General features: G+C 41.0%; 3 protein-coding genes across 3 annotated transcripts in view; 2 read left to right on the forward strand and 1 right to left on the reverse strand.

The window, feature by feature from the left end:
• The window catches only part of RAD17 (RAD17 checkpoint clamp loader component), a 34952-nt gene extending 23170 nt beyond the window's left edge, over window positions 1–11782 (reverse strand). Inside the window, exons 1-10 of the mRNA XM_024218183.3 lie at window positions 11568–11782; window positions 10834–10941; window positions 8602–8871; window positions 7840–7923; window positions 4650–4806; window positions 3994–4130; window positions 1200–1252; window positions 980–1105; window positions 818–887; window positions 312–423 (exon numbers count right to left, since the gene is read on the reverse strand). Of these exons, the coding sequence (XP_024073951.1) occupies window positions 312–423; window positions 818–887; window positions 980–1105; window positions 1200–1252; window positions 3994–4130; window positions 4650–4806; window positions 7840–7923; window positions 8602–8871; window positions 10834–10878 (1054 nt within the window). The 5' untranslated portion in view covers window positions 10879–10941; window positions 11568–11782. The remainder of the gene's footprint in view (window positions 1–311; window positions 424–817; window positions 888–979; window positions 1106–1199; window positions 1253–3993; window positions 4131–4649; window positions 4807–7839; window positions 7924–8601; window positions 8872–10833; window positions 10942–11567) is intronic.
• A 60-nt stretch (window positions 11783–11842) lies between these two features.
• AK6 (adenylate kinase 6) lies at window positions 11843–18650 on the forward strand. Its single transcript, XM_024218371.3, has 5 exons — window positions 11843–11962; window positions 12957–13049; window positions 16311–16369; window positions 17013–17158; window positions 17308–18650. The coding sequence occupies exons 1-5, from the start codon at window positions 11935–11937 to the stop codon at window positions 17495–17497; spliced, it is 516 nt and encodes a 171-aa protein (XP_024074139.1). The 5' UTR covers window positions 11843–11934; the 3' UTR covers window positions 17498–18650.
• A 2135-nt stretch (window positions 18651–20785) lies between these two features.
• The window catches only part of CCDC125 (coiled-coil domain containing 125), a 39098-nt gene continuing 36274 nt past the window's right edge, over window positions 20786–23609 (forward strand). The window contains exon 1 of the mRNA XM_024215059.1: window positions 20786–20933. Coding sequence (XP_024070827.1) covers window positions 20844–20933 — 90 coding nt within the window. The 5' untranslated portion in view covers window positions 20786–20843. The remainder of the gene's footprint in view (window positions 20934–23609) is intronic.

Raw genomic sequence — 23609 nt, forward strand, 5'->3', positions numbered from 1 at the left:
AAAGAGCATAATAATTTAAAAATCTTAACCTCCACCTTCTCTTCTCCAAAGCTATGTATTAACTCAAAATCTAGTTGGCTAATATTAAGAAAAGTTCTTGCTCTTATACTAATATTAAGGTAAGGCACCTAAGACACTCAACCACAGTATTAAAATAATTCCTCCCTCCTATCCCTGCTGGCAATGTGCATCTGGAGAGGGTTTTCTGCAAGGTTGGCATAAATTGGGTTTAAAAAAAAAAAAAGTCTCTGCCACAGAATTGGTTAGAAATTATCCTATATTTTTTAGCTGAGAAAGTTCTATATATTTACCTTTCAAAGACGAAAACTGAAGACTGTTTATTGCACTTCTAATATCACCTGAACAGCCTTTACAAATCAACTCTAAAGAGGTTTTATCAGGGACAGCAAATTTTTCTCCATTCTAAAAGATAAAGCAAAAATAATTGCAATATCTGAAGTAAAAACAACTTTCAAGTTTTTACTGCATACCCAATGTCTACTATTACTGCCAGCGTGGAGTCCATCTGCGATATCACCATCGTGAAAATAATTTGCTTCATATGCTTTCGCAGGTGCTTTTTGTAGCATACAGAAGAATTTTCAAAAGTCACCTCAGGAATTAGACCAGACCCTTCTCTATGAATCCAAAGTCACTACTTTTGGCAAACAAGCCACTTTCGAAAGTTTGATCCCCAGATTACAACAACACAGGGATGAAACCACAACATGATCAAAAACTAATACTCTAGATTTAACAGCCTGAAATGTTTTGCACCTAGCACCATGTGGAAGTCAAGCAGTTTTTGATGCCTTACCATACTTGCTTCTGCTGTAGCTATTCGATTAAGAACTTTCATCATCATTGTTGGAGCCACAGGGTTAAAACTATCAAATTCAATAAGAAAAAGTTTTCATTAAAAACTATTGGTTCTATACTTAACCTTCTGGTTAATTTTATGCAATGAATGATCTCTTACCTAATACTAGATATACACAGTTCTTCCTGAATTTCCTTTGGAAATAATAACTTTTGGTTGCTGTCTCCACTGAGACTGTCTGAGATTATAAATACAAGGGGACATCTACTTGTCCGCACAAACCTCCTAAAACACAAATAAGCATAACAAGGGTCACAAACTCTAGTTTACTGGCAGTTGTTAAGGATTTTAGCCCATAAGCAGATTACTTACAACTCACCTCAGAATTTCGTGTAAACTGTCACGGTCACGATAAAACTGGTTAGGCATATCCTAGTGAAAACAAATGAAGTATTGTAATTCAAGTGTATCTGTTCTCTGCTAGTGGACTGAAAGTTAAAGCCCTCTATGAGAGCAGACAGTTTTTCTCCAGTCCACACTGGCTTCAAGCAAAATTCAACATGTAGTTAGATAAGCTGCATAAATGTCTAGTTAAATAATTTTTCAAATAAACAATATAGGAATAGAGCAGCAGAAGAAAATAGTGGTTCTGTGCCCTTTTTCTCCTTTATTATGGATTAAGAGGCCTGAAAATTTCCCTGCTTTCCAAAAGTGTTTTCTTGTGTTTTTTTTTTTTTTTTTTAATTAGGAATTCAAATCTTGTCTACTTTGTTTTTCCTGGAGATTATGGAGGTCTAGAGAACTAGGAGACTTACGAGCTCAGAAAGATCATGTCAGAGAAACATTATTGACGAGAGGTGATTTTTCATTTACACTGTTTAAAATGGATTTAAATAGGTGTTAAACAAAAATGCCTGAACAAATAATTTGAAGAAAAGACTAGTCTCCTGGCCCCTTCTATTGAGGGCAGTGAAAGATCCACACTCACATGTCTTAGCCCTCCAAGAACGTCCCACAACAAAACAAGGAAGACTAGACTTTACATCCTTGATATTTCTAAGGAGAAAAACAAGCAGAATTAAAGCATCTTAAAAAACAAATCTTTCAGGCTCTCTTCATACATCATAAAGCAGCAAAAAAGAGGGTACAACCACAAATAATTTCACTTTTCAGGCTACCTTTAAAGTTATATATGGGAACTGAGTGTGAGCATTGCTCTTCAACATGGTCTTGAGCTATCCTTTGGTAGCACCCTCACTTACTTCTATGGCCAGAGGTTAAGCAATTTCTGCCTTCCAATCAACTCACATGGGTATAACTAAAGCCAGTTCCTTGAACCTGTGTAAGACTGCAGAACTCTGGTCTGCGGTACATAACCCCGTAGAAACATAATATCCATTTAATATCATGTTTACCAAGTAAATGTAAATGATCATGAATCACAGCTTTCAATAGCACCCTTTTGCCGCCTTAGACTCACTCCTCAAACCCACGCCTCCTTGTGCCTCCACTTCTCCCTGCACGGGATCTCAATTTCTTCCAAGAGAAAACTGACAAATATGAAGTAACTTTCTCTGTCCCTTCAACTTATCTTTCCTTCCCCTCCTATGACCAGAAGTTTCTTGTCTGCTTTCCTCCTCTAACCCCTCAATTTCCTCCCTCCCATTTGCTGCTTTCCCTTACAAACACCCACTCTCATCCCCTCCTTACTTTTCTCCTTAACCTCTCTCCACCCCCTCTGACTCTTTCCCTCACAATACAAGTATGCTACAGACTCTCCCATCTTAAAAATTCCACCTTTGGCCACACTTGCTTCTCCAGCTACTTCCCCTTGCCCCTTTCTCCTTCCATCTCTAAATTAAGTGAACGCATTAACGACAATCACTGTCTGGAGCTCCTCTCCTCCAATTCCATCTTAGACTCTTGCCAATCCAGCTTCCACCCTTTGCACTGCAATCTTCATCCTTCTAGACCTGTCAACCACTTCTGACACAGTCGGCTATGCTATTCTTGAAATCTTGCCCTCCCTTGGCTTCCTTTCCTGGTTTTTCTCCTACCTCTCTAATAGCTCCTTCAGAGGAGTCTCCTCATCCCCCTCTAGTTTTCTGTGGGGGTTCCATACACATCTGTCCTTGGTCCCTGTCTCTTCCCTCTACACCTTTTCTCTTTATAATCTCATTGCAAACAAAAATTCAACTCAACTCTTTCTCTATGCTGATCACTCAGTTTTACCTCTCTGCCTTAACTAAGATCTCAGCCTGTCTCTGTAACATCGCCCCACAGATGTCTACCCATCAGCTTCAAGTTCAACATAGCTAAAACAGAGCCCTTTAATCTTCCCCTCCCCCACGTCCTCCCTGCTACCTTCTCTCTCAATTACTGCGGAAACACCACCATTCTGCCTGTCACTCAGGCCAATAATCTCATCATAACCTATTATATCCACCCATACAGCTAAAACCGTCATCCAGGCGCTCATCTCCTAACTCGATTACTGCAATATATTTTATACTGACCGTCACAAATACAATTTTGCCCCACTCATTTCCATTCAGACTGCTGCTGCAAAGATCATTTTCATATCTTGTTGCTTTGAGCATGTCTCCTCTCTCTTTGTATCCCTCCGCTAGCTCCTCCTTCTCTACTGTATCAAACATAAGCTACTTGTCTTCATTTTCAAGGCTCTGATAGCCTATTCCTATCCTACATCTCTCTCATTCACTGTCAACATGTTGACTCCTGCCTTCAATTGGCCACTCATGTCAGCCTCCATCACCCCCTGTTAAAATTTTCAAACAAGCAGCTTCGTGCTTCCTCCTGTGCTGCCCCTCATGCTTGGGAGAAGCTCCCATAAACCTCCCTCATTATCCTCCTCCATCCTCTCTGCTGTGATGTCTACAAAAACATGACAATGGTTAGGATGCTAATGTGCTGGGACCACAACCTTCACCCTGACCAATGCTGTTTTCATGTTCCTTTGTACTATCTGTATTGAATCATCTTTTATCTCCTGTCCTATACTTAGAATGTAAGCTCTCTGGGGTAAGGGAGAGTCTTTTTTTGTCCTTTGTTTGTACTTCAGCACCTAGCACAAGGAGGTCCTGGTCCACGATGAGGGCCTCTAGGTCCTATGGTAATACAAGTAAATAATAATTTCAAGATTTTTTACTTACTTCAATGAGAATAAGTTTATCATCAGCCTCTGTGGATTCCCCTAGCATCTGAAGTTTGTTATACTTATTTGCTCTTAACAGAAAGTCTTGAAAGAGAGCAGTCTGGGCCTGACTGGGAAGCATCTGAAAACTTGATTCTGAAGAGGAAAATTCATTAAAAAATGTCCCAGATTATATCAAATATTATAAATACATACAAGAGCCATCATATCCCCTTGATATTTTCTATTAATGACTATTTAACAGTCTACTGTCAAACATATTCCAAATCTCTTTTTAAAGGATAAAGTCGACTCCATTGCAACGGGTCTGCCAAAGGCCCTCTGACACATTTAAGTCTCACTTAGAGGACTTATGTAGCGCTGAGGACATTATACAGCCCCTCTAAATTGAAGTGAATTTCACCCACCAGCTGAACAGTCCTTTTAAAAAAACCAAATTCACATTTCAAACGAAAACTAAAAAACAGAACATTGCATTTTGGCCTTAATTTGACATCGTACATCAAACAAATACATAAAATAATCTTTTTGTCAAGCATATTTTCTAGCATCAAATCTCTCAAAGAAATTTAAAGTTATTCCTTATTTAATGGTTTTTAGATGTTAAAAATCTTTACAGTTAAGAAACTTTAAAAATAACTGGGGGAAAATTACCATAGTTAAAAGCATCCTTGAAATCTTCTTTCCTAATGTCTAGAGATATTGGATTGGTCCATTCTTGCACCTGAACATGAAGTTCCTTAGTTAATATTTGTATAGTTGCAGACTTTCCACAACCGGGGGGTCCAGTTAACACTAAAACAGAGCCACCCTATAACAAAAAGAGCACTATAAGCCAAGAATCAAATGTGATAGAGGAGAAATGCTGGGTTAAGGTTTCTGTTATTTTGGAGTATTGTATCACTGCTTTATTAAAAATCTGATTTTTAAAATGGGAAAATATGTTAGTTTTACACACACTGCATGCAATATTTAAGCCTCAATTCTACATTGAGATCCACTCTAAGTCAAAAGGACTCCTCATGGGTACACCAGGGATGCTAAAGGATCCCAATGCAGAGTCTAAGTAGATCTGGCCGCGTAGTAAAGGTTCTAACACGAATGACCAAAAAAAAACACCAACATAACACACCAACACAACAATTTTAAATTGTTTTACCTTACGTAGGATAAGTATAAAATTAAAGATTTAAAGTTAGCTGAAGTTTGGTTAAGGAAATGTGTGTGATGTAAAGAAAGGCCCTGATTAGCAAGTAGAAGGAATGCCTTGAAAATAAAAAAGTGATGAGGCCAGAAGGAATAAAATAGGGAGGACATCTCTGGTTCAACAAATAACTAATGAGATAAGGGGAAATTTATAAAAAGAAGGCCTCTGACCGCCAGGGTGACTGCAGATGATTTTAAATCACAGAAAGAGAATGTGTCTTAAAATGAGCCAACACGGCCTTTACCCAACTCTCACACCAGTGTTAAAGCCCATGTAATCCCAGGTGCAATGGAAAAACTGTTTCACACCAAGAAGGAGGGGAGGAAAGGCCTTGGGAAAAAAAGAGATTGTATATCTTATCTGGATTAATACTAGAAATAAGGGTGAACTGTCTCCAATTGGTTTTTAGCTGAAGTCAGTAATTGTCAATGACATCACTCCTTTGTTAGAGAGTATAAAAAGTAAACTCTTTAAGAGTTCATTGCTAATACCTGCTTCCCCATATTGGAGCCAACCAATATGGGTCTAAGACCCCTGGGTTTAGCCCATTTGTAAATATCTTGATCAAATGCATATAAAGGTTTTGTTACTGTTCGGATGTAGTAAGCTTTATTATTTAGGCTTTTTAGGCATGTTTAAAGCAACTACATAAAGTAACATTTGGCCTTTGGATTTAATAAAGGAATTTATTGTTAAATTGATGTTTGGTGATTTCCCATATTAATAAATAATTTCAACACCTTACATTTTAGATAAATTCAAAGTAGACTGAGTTTTAACACTTTGCTGGAACAAGTTGAGTGGGTGCTTTAGAAGGGGTTTTATTTTGCCTTCATCTAAAGTATTTATAACTGGCAAAGGCAGGTTACCAGACTAGTTGAACCACTGGTCTGGTCTGATATGACAAGTTTTATAGTCCTATTTTCAGTGTTAAAAATATTTGTCAAGTTAATGTTCTAATAATATATTGGTACAGCACTGATCTAGTGAACTGGAGACTCAGGCACTCAGTTTCCACCTTGTGAAGACTATCAGTAAGCATTTGTATGCACGTGTCTGTTCTCTCTCAATGATTTGACTCACACTTTGTATATTCACCACACTACATAATTAGTGGACAGAGGAGAAATGACAGTTTATCATATATTCTATGTATTTTTCTCTGGACTGTGACGGTAAGAAAGGAGGTGTGGATTTGCCATTTTAAAACACTGAGCAAAATGACCCATAGTTAGGGAATCTGAAAGTTCACATGCCTTGTAGCACTTCACCAGAGATAAAAAATGTGAAATAATTCTGAAAAATAAAATTATAATCTACATTATAGAACTCATTGTTTGCAATGAGATTTTGCTAACAGGAGATACAATTTGAGACCCCCACAATAGGATGCTGCACATCAGTCCTGCTTTAAAATGGGCCTTCACAGAAAAATCTTAAAAATGAGATAGAAAATTACCTAGTAGAGGCCCAGTCCTCCATTCCATGAACTACCAAAACTCCCTTTTGGCTTCAATGGGAATGTTGGGTGTACAAGGAAAACAGGATAGAGCCTTTTACAGGTTCTCTAGACCATCCTCTTGACCATGTCAAATTGTTCCCCAGCTGTATGTGTGTCTAGGGCTTCATCCAGTTTAGTATTAAACATTTCATTTTGAGATTTCCTCTAAGGAAATGGTAGAACATTTATAGTTTGGTTCTTTTTTGAAAAGTGACCAGAAACAACATCCGAGGTTACATGTTAATTGTGTCTCAATTATTCTTCATAAGTGTTCTCAGTTTATGAAGAAAAGCCATCCTTTTACAAGCACCAGTTCTACAAAAATCAATCTGCCATTATACAATTCAAGCTTAGTTCCTGCACACTAACATATCGTCAATAACATAAGTTCTGCTGAATAAATTAGGATTTCAATGACACCTGTGCAACCCCATTACCTTCAATGGGATTGCACAGGTGTAAACTGACCAGAAGTTAGTAAATAATTCTGTTGGTAAAGGAGAAATAGAATCCAGTTCTGTTTCTCTGACGTATACAGACTCTGAAGGGATATAAGAATAGATAAATTTGAAAAGTAAAGCTCTCACCTACATTGTTAGAATAATTTTATACCGATATTAAAACGTCACAGTCCTTTCAATATTAAAATAGAATGCGAACTACCTTGTGCATTATATTAAACTCCCGAGATATTCAATTTTCAACAAGATGAGCATTTCTGAGCATCTGTACACAGCCGTTTAAATTAGAAGTTATATTTTCAAATGTGTGTCGTTGTTTATGGTGTAATGACCTTCTCACAATGAGCTCCTTCAGATTGCAGTGGTCAGTCACATGGATCCATTTTTTCATTAAATGTATAAACACGGTGTCTCCCAAACAAAATACAGAGGCTCTCTCTTACTTCAAACCCCATTAAGCCAATTTTGGATTTGTCTTCAGCTGTGCATTAACATCCTGTTTATCCAAATGAACCCCATGAACCTTACATAATTCATTCTATTTCAGTGACGTGGAGTCTACTGTATATAAGCTAAAAAAGGTCTGTAGTGTCATTTGTATGATTACTTGCAAGTTTAACTTCTTACAACTTAATTATATCAAAAAATTTAAAAAAAAGAAAATTTATGGACTACCTGCTTTGGCTGCCTTTGAAATATTTGAGCTTTTAACCAGCTTTCAACTTCTTCAATCTTCTTCTTATGTACAGCAAGCTCATTCTAGAATGATGAGAAAGGATACAAGAAATGCATATAAGCTCTGATTTATGAGCTTTTGATACAGTTCAAGAATACTATTTATGTTTGTAAAAATGCCAAACAAGGTGCTTGTATATTAAAATGACCTAGCCACCCTTAACATACTTTAAATATATCCTAAGCACAGCAATTAAAAGTAATCCATCACAAATCTCCTCCTTTAACAACTCCAATTCCCCACGAATTTTCCAAATGCCAAGAATCAAAGATGAGCCCTGAAACAATCACTGAAGGAGAGTTGCTTATTATTTACATACATACCAACAAAGCTATTTCAGAGGTGGATTATTTTAAAAGCATAAGAACGTTAATTTACCACTCCACAGTAGTTCATACCACAGGGTTCCTCATTCTGAGGGTAATAAGTTAATGCACACACTAACATATTTGAAATGCACCACTAAAAATGCAAGTTCTGTGGATAAATAGCTGTGAAAACCTGAGTTTGTTCAGGATCTTCTCTACAGATAGTTGGCAGAGTCAACTAATCATTCAAATTTTGCACTGGTGCAAGACAATCTAACATTTAGAAGCTACACTCTGGGTAGGACTAATTTGCAGAAATAGAATAATTCATAAGTTACACAAAAATTATTTTGTATCGCTTACCACATCTAACACTTAGAATACTTCTTGTACCTGTGTTCCTGGTTTGTATTTATCCACCCATGGTTCATTTTGAGACTGGCTTTGATTTTGTTTAGAGTGATCACAAATGTGATCTATTGAAGATGACTTTCCTTTGATTCTGGCCAGAACCTTGTTCTTGCTACTTTCTGGCACAGAGGAATGATCTTTTCTCTTCTGATGCTGATTAGCCTCCCCAGATGACTTCACAAGAAGGGTACTAGATAAGATATTTGTATTCCCAAAGAAATCCTCAAACGAAGGTGCCACCCAATCTGTTACCTGACAAAACATAAATTTGTGAAGGTTAATGCCAAACAGAATTTCACTTTTTTTGTGTGTGCTCTATATTCAGCTTCAGTTGATGCTGAATAACTTGGCATTATCTATCAAATATATACATTTACATCTCAAATGTTTTCAGTAACAACCAATCATTTTCCCTTATAAAAATATAATGAAATGCCATATTTGAAAAATATTTGAAGAGTAAGCTTGAATGCTTGTCCCTTTTACGAACAGAAGTTGGTCCAAAAGATCTCATTCAACATGTCCATTTAATATTTGAAAAGAAGCTCTTAGAAGTCCTCAGTAGGTACTGATAATTATAAACTAATATTGGCTTGCCCCCTTCTTACTTAAGTTCTACAATAAAAGCCTCTTATGCACCACAAGAAGCTGAACCTAAATTCCATCGCAAGGACATTGTATCACAGCAATCTGGTGCAGCACATGGGAAATTCTGGGGCACCTTCCTTTATTAAAGAGCCAAGGTTTAGAATGAGTTAAATAGGAAATGAAATAAAAAATGCAATAGCCTCTTTAGTATTTTTATATTATTCAATTTATTTTACATTGCCTCTATATTTTGAATGTTTGATATGCTGCACATTTTTGTATTTACAAATTTAAGTGTGTGTGTGTGTGGGGGGGTGAGGATAGGGGAAACAGAAGGTTTTGGCAACTAAGTAGAAAACAGTTGGGCTTTGTTAAATGGAGAGATATGGAAACTAATTTGAGATTGTGGGTCAAGCACATTTACCAGAAGTTTCTCCTACAGTGATGATCAGCAATGAAATAGCTAAGAAAGCTAACATTAAAATATTTATCTTTAGGTTTTAGATTTAATAGCCCATTGACTATTTACATAACTCAGAGCTCTTTTTCAAACTGTATGTACACTCAATGACAACACTGCAGAGTTTACATTCTGTCCACATTTTCAAGGTTATCTTCACAACCACTGGGCTAGAACCATTTTTTAAAATGAAAACTTAATTCTAAAGAACAATTCCATGGATGCGGGTGGAATCCATCACATGTTCTATAGCTGCACAATACACAGAGCCCTGCCTGAAAGAACCTAATAATAATTAATTAAATCAATATTATCCCCATCAAGAGGGTTCCTGCATACTCAGTACTCTACACAATTTTTACAAAACCAACACATATTTGCAGAGGGCTTAAAAATGTTCCACTGAGTGAAAGGGATATCATCAACTGGAAAAAGAAAATCAGACTTGTGCAATTAAAAACTACTTGAAGCTTAAAATAAAGACAAGTAACATCTAAGATTACCAGAACTGATTTTTTTTTCAGATAAATTTGTGCACTTGTCAGCATAGTGTGAATTAATAGTCAGTAATCTCTTTGATTCATGTGGATTTTTCACTCTGCATCAGTGAGAGGAAAAAAACTTTTTGTATAGGAAAATGTGTTTGGATAACCAATAGTGGCACAGAGATTAAGGAACACCTGCAGTACTTGGAAGTACTTTACATTATTATTATTAGTAGCAGTAGTATTTTAAGGCTAGCTTTCAAATTGGCTTCCTTTAAATGGCTCACTTTAAGCCACATTGATGGCAAAAGCAATATTCAGGTATAAGAAAGATGGTACAAAGCTATCAGTACTTAAATTGACCTCAGATTTAACACAAACTGTCATATAGTATAAAAAACAAATTAAGCCATTCCAAGAGAACACTGAAATAAACTCAGCATAAAAACAAGGAATATAGTGCAAATAATTTTTTGCCTCCCCCCCCCTTTCTTGCCGTCACTTAAGTTTCTGATTAAGATATAAGAGTAGGAATGGCTTGTTGCTATATCATAAATTATATTTAATTACACACACTTATATCAAGATGTGCTTGTGCTGTAGCAAGAGTAAAGCTCCACTTTACACACACAATCCAAAACAATTTATTTTTTAAAATATTTTTTATTATCTATCACCTACTTTAGTTGGCACTATCTTTCTTCTAGAAGAATTTTTTGACATCATCAACCTTTATCATTCCCATCCGCAGCGTACGACCAGTAGCACATTAAAGAAAGTAACCTGAAACTGAAAAGTGCGGGAACAGACCTTAAGAATAATCTTTTCCTTCTTGAGGAAAAGAATCTAAAGCATTTATAGCCATTAAAGATTAACTAGTCATCTAACTGAAACCTATGTGAATTACTAAGTGATATTTAAATAAATGTATATGCAAATACAAGGTTAAAAATACATCCTATCTGCTCTACAAAGGAGACTGAGAGGGGGGTGGGGGACCGAGGGCGGTTACAACCCAGCTGTAGCGTGGGCGGGACTGAGCTGCATCCCTGTAATTGGGTTATGCCCTACCCTGCCCAAGGGCAGTGACCCGGTTACAGAGACACTCAGCGTAAAGCTTTCCCTGGCACTGGCTGTAACCGTGTCCGGGCACAGTCTGGCTGTCGATACCAGCTCCCCTGACTCGCTTCTCGCTGCAGTGTACACGGGCCCATCCGTGGCTAATCAGGGGCCCCGCCTGCACCAGGCGAGGGGCCCAGTCCCGGTAAACTCAGAGCTCCCTCCCCGCTGCTGTCACGGTCCCAGACGGGTGCTGGGGCGGGCGAGCGGACAGAGTTGCTCTCTCCCCCTGTAGTTCGGGCCCGTCGCCGGGCTCGGGCGGAGATCGAGCTCGCGGGACCCTACAGCACAAACACCTGGGCACAGCGCGTTTCAGCCGCTGGGCCACCCGCTTCCGGCGAGGGGGAGGCACCAGCAGGCCAGGGGCGCGCAGCCGCCGAGGCCTCCCCGTAGCGGAGAAGAGCAGCGCAGGGAAGACCGACCCAGCCTTCTACTACCGCAGGGACCTCCCGCGCTCCGCGGCACTTAGCTGCCCGCACAGCGCCTGCCCCGCACCCTCGCCAAAGGGAGCCACCACAAACAACTCAAGCGGCGGTGGGGCAGCTGCTGACGACCTTAGTGTGCGCCGAGCCCGGAGGCTAGGGAAGGCCCCGGCAAGGTGCTCACGTGTCTCCTAGGTGACTAGTTGCTGCTTTCATCCCAACAGCCGACGAGACGCCAGACATGCGGCGGCCCAACATCCTGCTTACGGGTAAGAGACCGTGAGAGCCGTGCCCGTGCGCCGGGGCAGCGCGGGGCCGCCCCGCCGCCTGCCCTGGGCAGGCTGAGCCGCGGGTCCCCACGTTGCACATGGTCACTGAGCGAAGAGGGGTTCGCTGCTGGCCTGAGCGGTCAGTACGAGATTCATAGCGACACTGCAGCCGAGTCTGCAAATGTTCGTTTCCTTTGTCCCTGCCAGTGGGGATCTGGGAGTGGTCGTGAAACTAGGGAACTGCTTTGGGTTAAAAGAACAGGAGTACTTGTGGCACTTAAGAGACTAACAAAGTTATTAGAGCACAAGCTTTCGTGGGCTACAGCCCACTTCTTGGGTTAAGTGGCTTAACGATTGCAAAGGCTAGTGATCCCATTGCATGTTTCATTAATTTTGTTAGATCCATTATCAGCTTTCGATAGGTCACGGTCTGACGGAGGAATTTTTTTCCATCAGTTCTTTGCCGTGAATGGCAGTGATGCATTCACACAAGTAGTCTGACAACTGGCTTTCAAACTTAGGGTTTCAGAGTGTTGCTAGGACTTTACCATGACCATATGATACCAGAGTCAGTTTGGGTCAGTTTTAAATTGCATAGTGTAGAGCAGATTTCACTTTTATTTGTTGATGCCATTCAGATTTGTATTTTCTTGCCGAACTTTCTTCTCCCCCTTCTCCTCTGTTATTCTGTGGGGGTCGGGTGTTTGGTGGTGGTTATTTTGTTGTGGGGTCTTCTGGTGCACTTATCTGGCTGACTTATTTAAAGAAACATTTGTGGCCTTTAAGATCTGCACAGCTGACTTGGTTTCTTTAAATCTAAACTTTATTTTTAAGTCATTTTAACATAATTGTGTTTGTTTATCAGTGAGTTTATGGTTGTGATGTACCATAATGTATTTTTTTGCTAAAGTACTTATGTTAGGTATGATACAAATACATTATATGAATGGCATTGATTTAAATAACATATCACTTTATATAATTTGTTTTATAGGTACTCCTGGTGTAGGGAAGACTACACTGGGCAAAGAGCTTGCAGCAAGAGTAGGAGCAACATACATTAATGTGGGTGATTTGGCAAAAGAAGGTATGTTGTATAAATTATATATTTTTTTTTTGTGGGTTGATGGGCGTGATACACTTAGGAGAGCTTGTAAATAATTTCTTTTGAGATAAATACTAGACTTATGTTCATGTAAATCCTGTTAAAATAATAAGTATTCCTTGTTAAATTAATCATCTAATAGGATGCTACCATATTGACCATGTATCTGTCCTTCATACTGAGTGCATTTACAAACTACAGTTCAGACTGATGTCCACTATACACATTTTTTCTTATACTTTGCCCTGTTTTCTTTCTTTCCTCAATCTCTCCAAATGTGATTTGATTATATTTTAAGGCAAAGTCCTACCTTAGTGCTGACAAGCCAGGTTAGAATAATAGGGATATTAGCAAATGACTTCTTTTTTGACAGCCTACTCCCCTCCCCTTCCTTTTTATTTATCTTCCTCACCAGTATAAAAGCAAGAGCGTGATTTAGTGCTCAGTACTGTATTTATTTGTTCCATCTAAAGAACTAAATTATGAGAAAAATTAAGGTTGCACAATAAGGCACTCAGGAGATGCTAAAGTCAAAGTCTCGTGCATAACTTTAACTCTGCTCCCTTGAGCATAGGCATTACATTCCAGTCTAATTATGTGATATGCCATTTCTCAAATAAAAGATTTTTTTTTCCCCCTACAAACTCAGGGCTCTGTCTTGCAATCCTCATTCATGCAAACAGCCCCTCTGGCCCCTTTCCTTCAAGTGGACCCATGTGGATACAGGGGTCTGCATGGCTGACATGTGAATTGCTGGTTGAGGAAGGCTATCCCCCAGCCCTGCCCCTTCCACACAAGGTCTCGCCTCTTCCACAACTGCTGGAACCTAGAGCTCCTACACTGTGGCCGCTGGCCCTCGCCTAGGCTAGTTCCCCCAGCGTGCTGGGTGGCGTGGCCCCAGGCCAAGCCAGGGCCACTGCACAGGGGGAACCCCGAAGCAGGGAGGGCATGGGGCGGAATGGGGGCAGGGCCACACCTGGCTGTTTGGAGAGGCAGAGCCTCCCCAGCCTATGATACCCACCGCCCATGGGGGTCTGCTTGTGTAGATTCAGGTGCAAGATCAGGCCTTTGTAATCAGTTGGACTATTTGCATCAGTGAGGACTGCTTACAGGCATGAGGGTTGCAGGATGAAGCCCTGAGACAGCTGAAAGATAAACACTTGGAAAAGTGTTAACTGTGACTTTTTAAAGGTGTAGCACGACCAGCTGCTCACCATACTTCCCACCCTTATACAGTTGCACCTCATGTCCTCGTTTCCCTGAGCAGCTTTGCCATATGGAGGCATAATTCGGTACTAAGAAGCTTGTGGTATGACAGATTTTTTTAATAAAGTGTGGATAAAAATTGATATTTTTAAAATGAATTGGATTTTTTATTTAAATTAAAAACAGGATTTTTAAAAAATAAACTTTAAACTTGAAATAGGTTGTCAATGTAAAGGTCTACACTTATGATAATTTGTTAGTCATTTAAATTAAATACCAGAAATAATATGAAGCAGTACATATTTGCAGACAAGTTTTAAAGAAACCCCAGACCACTGAACTGGTGGAAGTCAATGGCTATGCACCTAGAACCAGAATTCTCTGAAGTGCTAAACCAGCTTTTACAACAAGGAGTCCTTGTGGCACCTTAGAGACTAACAAATTTATTTGGGCATAAGCTTTTGTGGGCTAAAACCCACTTCATCAGATGCATGGAGTGGAACATACAGTAGGGAGGTATAAATACACAGCATATGAAAAGATGGGAGTTGCCTTACCAAGTGGGGGGTCAGTGCTAATGAGCCAATTCAATTAAGGTGGAAGTGGGCTATTCTCAACAGTTGACAAGAAGAGGTGGAAATCACTTTTGTGGTGCTAATGAGGCCAATGTGAACAAGGTGGCCCATTTCAAACAGTTGACAAGAAGGTGTGAGTATCAGCAGGGGGAAATGAGTTTTTGTAGTAACCCATCCACTCCCAATCTTTATTCAGGCCTAATTTGATGGTGTCCAGTTTGCAAATTAATTTCAGTTCTGCAATTTCTCAAGTTTTTGTTGTTGAAGAATTACCACTTTTAAGTCTGTTGTTGAGTGTCCAGGGAGACTGAAGTGTTCTCCTACTGGTTTTTGAATGTTATAATTCCTGATGTCAGATTTGTGTCCATTTATTCTTTTGCGTAGAGACTGTCTGGTTTGGCCAATGTACATGGCAGAGGGGCATTGCTGGCACATGATGGCATATATCACATTGGTAGATGTGCGGCTGATGTGGTTAGGTTCTATGACTGTGTCCCTTGAATAGATATGCGGGCAGAGTTGGCACCGGGGTTTGTTGCAGCTTTTGACAGCTGTAGCCTCTTCTGAGGTGCAGAGAGAATATTTTCTTCTTTTCAGTTTATTCAACTAGTTCATATAAAATTAGGAAACCAATTGGAAGTTGAAAAAGAAGGAGCACTTGTTTTCCTCTTCCAATCTATGAATCAAAAACTAGCTGCAACAGGATGATATCTACTAGTTCTAAAATCTTGAAGGACATAGAGGCCAGAAATAATCATTTTGATTCACTAAGTGCAGAGAGTAATCATTTGTTTAATATATTAGTTAGTTTTAAGTGCAAAACATGTTTTGATAAACCTTTTTCTTATGTATCTTAAGGTGCTTCAATTAAAAATGCATAATAACAGAATTTTTATTAAATAAATATTAATCTAAAGAGAGCCTAACATAAATCACAAATAAATTAATCATCTAGTAAATAAGAAATGCATCATTAACCATATTCTAAAATAATAACTGTAAAAATCAAGAATTTGTATAAATGTAAATTAAGCTATATAATTGCTTAAATACATTTGTATAGATGTAGTGTCCTCCTGGTTAGCAAAAAGAAGCACCAAATTTAGTGTAAAGGCCATATTTAGTTGAAAATCAGTATGTTAATTGGTACTAACCAAGAAGAATCAACTTTTTTCTTTAGGAAAATAACTAAAATGTTCAAATGCAAAACATGATTAAAATCAGTTATTTAAATCCAGGTTTCCTGTTTGCTGATTTAAATCAATCCACCTGGCTTTAATGTTCAAGCTAATGCTTTTATCCATGGCATTTGTTTTATTGAAAAAATCCTATACAATAGATTTTAAAGAATTTGAAAAATAAACAATTTCTTTTGACTGTCAGTGTCAGATTAACATAAATGTGTTTAATTGTACTACCATTATCTCACAAAATAATGTGGACTCTTTTTTTTTTTCTATAGGGGAATTATATGAAGGCTTTGATGAGGAATATGAATGCCCAATTTTGGATGAAGACCGAGTGAGTCCAACTTAAAAATCTAGCATATTGAAGATGGGGGTGGGGTTAATTACAGTAAAAGCTGTGTTATCTGGCACTTTACCAGCTGGAAAACTCTTTAAACCGGCATTTCTGTTCTTCATTGAAAGTTTGGTTTATAGTCTGGTTGGTGTGGGGCCAGCAGGCTTCCTATCTGGCTTTGCGTGGTTCCCCGGAGGCAGCGACATGTCCCTGCTGCTCCTAGGCAGAGGAACGGCCACAAAGGGTTCGGAGTGTGGGAGGGGGTGCAGGGCGCGGGCTCTAGGAGCTGTGGGGGCGGTGCCTGCAGGGGGAGGCAGCGTGCAGAGCCACCTAGCCATGCCTCCACCTAGGAGCAGCAGGTACACATCGCTGCTTGCGGGGAGCTGCCTAAGGTGAGCGCCGCCCAGATCCAGCACCCCTGCCCCAAGGCCCCTCCCACACCCAAACTCGCTCCCAGAGCCCATGCCCTGCACCTCCTCCCAGGCCCCAACCCCCAGCCCCAAACTTCCTCCCTCTTAGTTAATCAGAATTTTTTACTTATCAGCAGTCCCTCATTTCCCCCAACTTTGTCAGATAACAAAGCTTTTACTGTACAAAGAAGCTGCATCTAGTTTTCTTGCGCCTTTGTCTGACTTTTCTGTAGGTAATTGATGAACTAGAAGACAAAATGAATGAAGGTGGAGTTATTGTTGATTATCATGGCTGTGACTTCTTCCCAGAACGCTGGTTTCATATAGTATTTGTACTTCGCACTGAAAACTCATTTCTGTACGACAGACTTGAAAGCAGGTAAATCAGTGGAGTAAATGAAGGTGAATTGTCATGCAGATTCACAGGAGCCTTTCAAGAGTATAAATTCAGGGTTTTGTATAAAATAAGGATATAAAGTCCTCTTATTTTTTTTTAAATGTGTGTGTGTTTTTTGTTTTTGTGTTTAGAGGGTACAAAGGGAAAAAACTACAGGACAACATTCAATGTGAGATTTTCCAGACTATTTATGAAGAGGCAATGTCATCTTATAAGGAAGAAATTGTACACCAGTTGCCTAGTAACACGCCAGAGGACCTGGAGCGGAATTTAGATCAGATTATACAGTGGATTGAGCAGTGGATGAAAGACAACAACTGAATTCTGAGGAAAAAGGAACATGTTGGACTTTTTTTTTTTTCCAGGTTATTCTGGCCATTCAATAAATGAAATTTGTAATTGTGGCATGGTAAACTAACCTTTTTTAGTCACTGAAGTGCAATTGAACAATGATAACTTTTTAATCTGAGAAAAACTGAGGAATTATAATAATGATTGATCATACTGATGAATCTGATATGGTTAAATTAAAATAATGCCAACCACTGAAGGATGGATTTTGTACTAAGAGGAGCTGGCATCTATATTATAAAATGGTTATAGAGGGAAATCAGGAGCACACAAAGGCTGTTCTTACATTAGAGAAAGCTCCAGGCTACAATGGAGTGAGTATATATTTGAAAGCTTATGTTCATGGTAGGTATGTGAAATGCATGACTTTTGTGAGCTGTTTTCAAATACTAAGATATTTTAAAACAGCAGAAGCTTCTTCATAGCAGCATATCATCAAATATTTCTCCCTAACGTAAACCATTGCTCATTTTATGTTGATTATTTTATTCACTTTGGGTGAATTTTAAAGTTTTTGTGAATGGAAAGTTTTAAAGAAGCAGCACTATATCATTTTGTGGAAAGGGGAATGTGAATTATTGTTTGAAGACAGATGTAAGTGACTACAGTGAAACCTGAACTTCAGTGCCTGTGGTCACCTGTCATAATGGCCAGTTAAATGTCAGTCCCTGCAAGAATCCCTCTTTATTAATTGTACTACATTATGCATCCAGCTGTTATTACAGCTACAATACTAGCAGGCTCCTTGCTCGTCATTATTTATAGGTTTCACTGTAACTGTTTGAGTTGCCTGGGTGCATGGAAATGATGTGATTGGACTCTGTTAACAAAGATCTGTGTGAAAGGATAGCGTTTAATTTGGATGGGTTTATCTTGTTTGTTCATGGTGGGTTGTGAGCTCTCTGAGCCAGATCCTGCAAGTTACATTCCCACTGAACACAATGGGAGTGTTGCTTGAATAAAGACTACAGAATCTTAGAGTAAGAAACTGCCAGAGTTGCTTAAACTTATCACCTGCTGGAAGAGGAAAAATGTCTTAAGTGGTTGTTCAGATTGATTTGAAGGACTATAATGCAAACAAGTTCTGTGTGTACTTCCATAAAGCAAATTTTGGCTTTTTTTTTTTTTTTTTTTTTTAATTTTTTTTTGTTAATTTTTTTTTTTTATTTAAAAATTTTATTTTATTAATTTAAAAAAGTATATTTTTGTTTTTTTTTTTTTTTTTTTTGGTAAAGTATTTTTGGTAAAGTATTTTTCTGAACATGAAAATTAAAGTACATTAATATAAAAAGTGTTAATTGGTCTATTTTACTTGTATTAGATTTGTGGAATGTAACATCTAGAACTATAGTCTCAGGAAAAGAATGGGTTGGTACAGACATGTAACTTGTATACCTCTACATCTAGTTTAGCCTTTTATCTTCTGTGCAAACATCACTAACCATTAATAGCTCATTGACTATTTTGAACTCAGTGGGATGCTCCATCAATGTCTCCTGCCTTATAAGAATTGTCATAGGACATCAGGCCAGTGGTTCACCCAGTGTTGAATCCAGTGTCTGAAAGGGGCCAGCTCCAGATGCATTAGAAGTTATAAGAAGCCATATTTAAAATAGTCAGTTAGGGAATCCACTCTGCAGGGGGAACTTTTAACCCCTTTTCGGCTCTGAGCTGAAGTATCAGCAATTGCATATACCCCATCTCTGTGTATAAAGCTCATCGTCTCTTCTACAGCACAGAAGGTAATAAATGCTAATGTAAGCAGGGGAATGGTCTCGGGATTGTGGGGAACTTTCCTGGCTTCTGCACTACCCTAGTGAAAGGATCTGAGTCCTCACTCCCACTTCCTTTACCCAGAGGCCTCCCTGCCCTTCCACTCTCCTGTCTGGCAGAGTCCTCATAACCCGGACAAGGCTGGGCCCAGGATTCCTGGGGGGGCTCAACCCCCAACCCTGCTGTGGTCACCTAGGACAGGGTCTAGGGTGTCCTCACTCTGGGGTACTCTCTCTGAACTGGGCACCTCCCTGACCCACTGATCATTTCATACAATTTAAAGCAAATACAAGTTGTTTAATTAACAATTTAAAAAAAAATAAGGAAAAAAATGGGAAAAGTTAAAGGAAAACACATTACCCTGCTCGGTGGCAGGGAACATTACAAACAGTGTCTCTGGACATCAGGGCACTTTACAGTCTGTTCCTTGTAGGTCCCAGGTCTCCTTCTCAGGCCCTGGCTGTGCTGCAGGGATGCTGTGGGTTGGACACTTGCATGGGTGGTGGCCACATACCTCCGGGCTTTGGGTGGTAGGACCCTTCCCCACATCAGCCCCCTCGTCAGGTTAAGATCCCCCTCCCAGTCTGGCCTGCAAGGACCCTTGGCTGGGGGTATCTTTCTGCGCTGGGCCCTGTGCCAGCCCCAGTTGCTCACCAACCTGGCTCTGGGGCTGCAGCTCTGCTCCCAGCACAGGATATGCTCTCTCCCTGGGCTGCTTCTGTGACTCTGCTCCCAACTCTGCTTTTCTGGCCCCTCTGGATCTGGCACGGCTCTGCTCCCCAGCTCAGCCTCCTGCTTTCTCCTTAGCTCGGCCCCACTCTGTCTGACCCAGGCAATTCCAGCTCACACAGAGGACAGGACCCCATTGGCCTCCTGATTTCCTGTTTAACCTGCCTGCCCTGTCAATCAGGCTCAGAGGCTGAGGCTGACCTGGAGCATTAGCCTCTCCCCATTCTTTTAGGGCTGGGAGCTAGCCAACCAAAACACCCCCACTGAATGTTAGTAAGGGGACAACAGTCCCCTTACCAGGGGCGGCACCAGTGCACCAAGCACGTGCGGGGGGTGGCCTGCAAGTTGGCATGAGGGCGGCAGTCAGGCTGCCTTCGGCGGCATGCCTGCAGGAGGTCCGCCGGTCCCACGGTTTCTGCAGCAATTCGGTGGCGGGTACGCCAAAGGCGCAGGACCGGTGGACCTCCCGCAGGCATGCCGCCGAATCCGCAGCGGACCTCCCGCAGGCGCACTGCTGAAAGCCACCTGACTGCCGTGCTTGGGGCAGCAAAATACATAGAGCCAGCCCTGCCCCTTACATTAAGAGGGCAGTTGGGTGCCAGGCTGAGCTCTGCCCATGCACTCACTGCCACCTGGCTGCTTTCTGCCTGTGGGCTCACCCAGGGCTAGGGGGCGGGGTGGGAAGCATCACGACCTGCCCTCCCCCGGTGCTTTCTCTCTCCCGCCCTGCCCCACTCCTACTCTGGCTGAGGCCCCACACGGAAAGCTAGTAACGCACCCACGCAGCGCGCCGGCTGGGGGGCGGCCCTAACTGATGCCCTGCCCCCGAGGGAGGGACCGCGCTGCAGGTACTCGCAGGCGGGGGACGAGGAAACGCGGGCGGCTGCGGAGCCTACAGACCCAGGTTCGTGGGCCGCGGGGTGGTCGCAGCCTCCCGGTGGCTGCTGACGGGCCTGTCCCGACGGGTGCGGGGAGCTCTGCGGAGTTTCCCGCCGCCGGGCTCGGACGGGCCCTCGCATCCTGGCTGGAAGGGGCAGCAGCGGCGCCGCCTGGGGCGGTTCCCCCGGGCTGGGAATGCAGCACACGGGAGCCTGCGAGGGGTGCGGCTGGGCTGCAGGGTTGGGCGCTCCAGGGAGGCTGCTGAGGGGAAAGATTGGGGAACTGGGGACAGGAGGAGGAAGGCCAGAGGTCTTGTTGGGGGTGGGGTGCAGGCGGGTGGGTTTGGTAATAAAACAAGGTTTGCACAACTTGAAGCAGCAATACTCACTGGGTGCTGTGGGTAGAGTGTGTACGCGCACAGGGTTCAGGTGCTGCCAGGCGCTCTGGGGTCAGGGCTGATGGGTAGCCTAGGGGGATGCTGCAGAGCTTGAGTGCGGGGACTGCGTTCTGTACATAGGTGTAATTTCTTTCCTCACCTAGGAGAAATCACACGTGTGCACAGGGGAGAGCAAACGGTTTGATTTCTTGAGTGTTAGTTAATGGCATCGCCCACTTCCTGGAATTAGGTGCTTCATCACTAGAGCCATCTACTTTTTTCACTCCTGCATGTTGACCAGAATACCTTTTTGGCCCTGACTTTCAATATCTTACTACTATTCAAAAGTGTCCTGCAAAAGGAGAAACATTGGTCTTGTAATCCTTTTTTTGGTGTTAGGATGTATAAAGAAGACTTGAAAAGGTTAACAGTTGTCTATATTTTAAAATTAGAAATTCGGGACCTGTTTAGACTGGAAGACTCTCTCTCCTTGTAGCTAGCTGGATTTTTTTTTATACCTGTGGTTTCCCTCAGGAGCAGCAGAGAAAGCAGTAGTGTAGACAAAGTTTAGGTAGGCTTAGACATTAAAAATGGGCTTACTGTAAAAATGCCTGAGCCTTGTCTATGCTGTAGCCTCCATCCATTCCACTGGTGATGGAGCTACACAGCTAGGATTTTTCAGACCTTTAATTCCCAATGTAAACAAAGGCATATAGTCCTTTAGGCTAGACATGACTTGAATTTTTAGTGTAAAAACAGGCAGAGGAAAAAGAATTTTAAAAAATGCCTTTTGACCTTTATAAATTATAAAGTGCAAAAAAGTGCACACACCTGGTTTAAAAAAAATCTTTAGTTGTCTGTGGACCTCTTGTGAAACTTCCTACAGCACATAAGCACTAACTGAACAGTAACTGGCTACAACTGACTTACAATGACCTGAGAGCTTTAATATTTTTATTCAGTCTGATAGTAGAAAAATGAGCTATCATGTTCTTAACATAGCTGCTTAAATACAGAGGGCTGCTTACGGATGGCTCTCAGAGGTTGTTTTTACATTCTAAATAAGCCTCTTTCACAATAGGTATAAATCATGGTTTGTAACCAACTAAAGTATTCAATTGTGATTACTGGGCAGTTTCAGCTCTGTGATACATGCTGTACTGGATCTCATCACAGCACTGTCACAACAGTTTATTCACTGTGGTATTTCTAATGTGCCCTTCACCATAATGTCTAAGTATCATTTTATCTTTCTAGGTGTCCTTGTGTAAAGAGTAGGAATTTACCCTATATAGTGTATCTGTTCTAGTCTTATAAATTTGAGTCTAATAAGTAACTGATTAGACACAGACTTTGCTGATTATCCTCTTTCAAACAGCCAGGTGTATGTTGAGTGTTTCTTTTTCAACACATAGATGAGTTTCTAAGCAGCGTGGTGCAATTTTAAACTTTACATATTTGTTCAGTGGGCCACTCAACTAACATTACTGAAAAAAATAATCCATTAGTCTGTCAAAAAATTACTGTGAATATAAATTTAATTAGGTTTGCTAATGAATAAACATTTGAGTCAATATTCATACACTATCCAGTATGCACACTATCCAGTAGGCTGTCCATCTGAATTATTGATTCTAGAGCAGTGGTTCTCAAAGTTCATTGCACCATGACCCACTTCTAATAACAAAAATTATTACATGACCCCAGGAGTAGGGACCAAAGCCTGAGCCCGCCCAAGCCCTGCTATCCCAGGTGGGGGTCCAAAGACAGAGCCCAAGCCCTGCCAAACCAGGCAGGCGGGCCAAAACTGAAGCAGAGCTCAGGCTTCAGCTTTGGTCCTGGGCGGTAGGACTCAGACTTTGACTTCGGCCCTGGGCCCCAGCAAGTCTTAACGCCGGCCCTGGCAATCCCATTGAAACGGGGTTGCGACCCACTTTGGGGTTCCAACCCACAGTTTGAGAACTGCTGTTCTAGAGTACCTGTTTTGGTCTGTGTTGCTATTTTCTGCTCACAAGGAAGGATGAAGCTCTGCACTACCAGTATACCTGGAGGCAGAATTTGGCCTTTGATTTTCTTGCCTTGCAGTCTCAGCATGATCTTCTGTGTTTCCTGGCTTCAGGATGCTCTGTTTCAGCTGGGAGGAATTCAAAATATATTTAAAATGTGACTGGAGTTTACACACTTTTGTTAATTACAATAATCCAGGACTATCTATCACTGTGTTTCTTCTATGAGAGAAGATAAGGAGACAGGGTTGAAAGGAAGAATTGAGTTTGTAAACCAAATAAGTAGCAGCAGTTGAGTTTGGAAGCTTGGAGATAAATT

The sequence above is a fragment of the Terrapene carolina genome, unplaced genomic scaffold (genome assembly GCF_002925995.2).
Source record: "Terrapene carolina triunguis isolate 2854851 unplaced genomic scaffold, T_m_triunguis-2.0 Scaffold69, whole genome shotgun sequence".
NCBI lineage: Eukaryota > Metazoa > Chordata > Testudines > Emydidae > Terrapene > Terrapene triunguis.

Bases quoted from the DNA above. Each gene is read 5' to 3' on its own strand.
- AK6 (XM_024218371.3), top strand. From the start codon at position 11,935: ATGCGGCGGCCCAACATCCTGCTTACGG. The intron at 16,370-17,012 runs GTGAGTCCAACT...ACTTTTCTGTAG, and splicing joins CAATTTTGGATGAAGACCGA to GTAATTGATGAACTAGAAGA. The intron at 17,159-17,307 runs GTAAATCAGTGG...TTTTGTGTTTAG, and splicing joins TACGACAGACTTGAAAGCAG to AGGGTACAAAGGGAAAAAAC.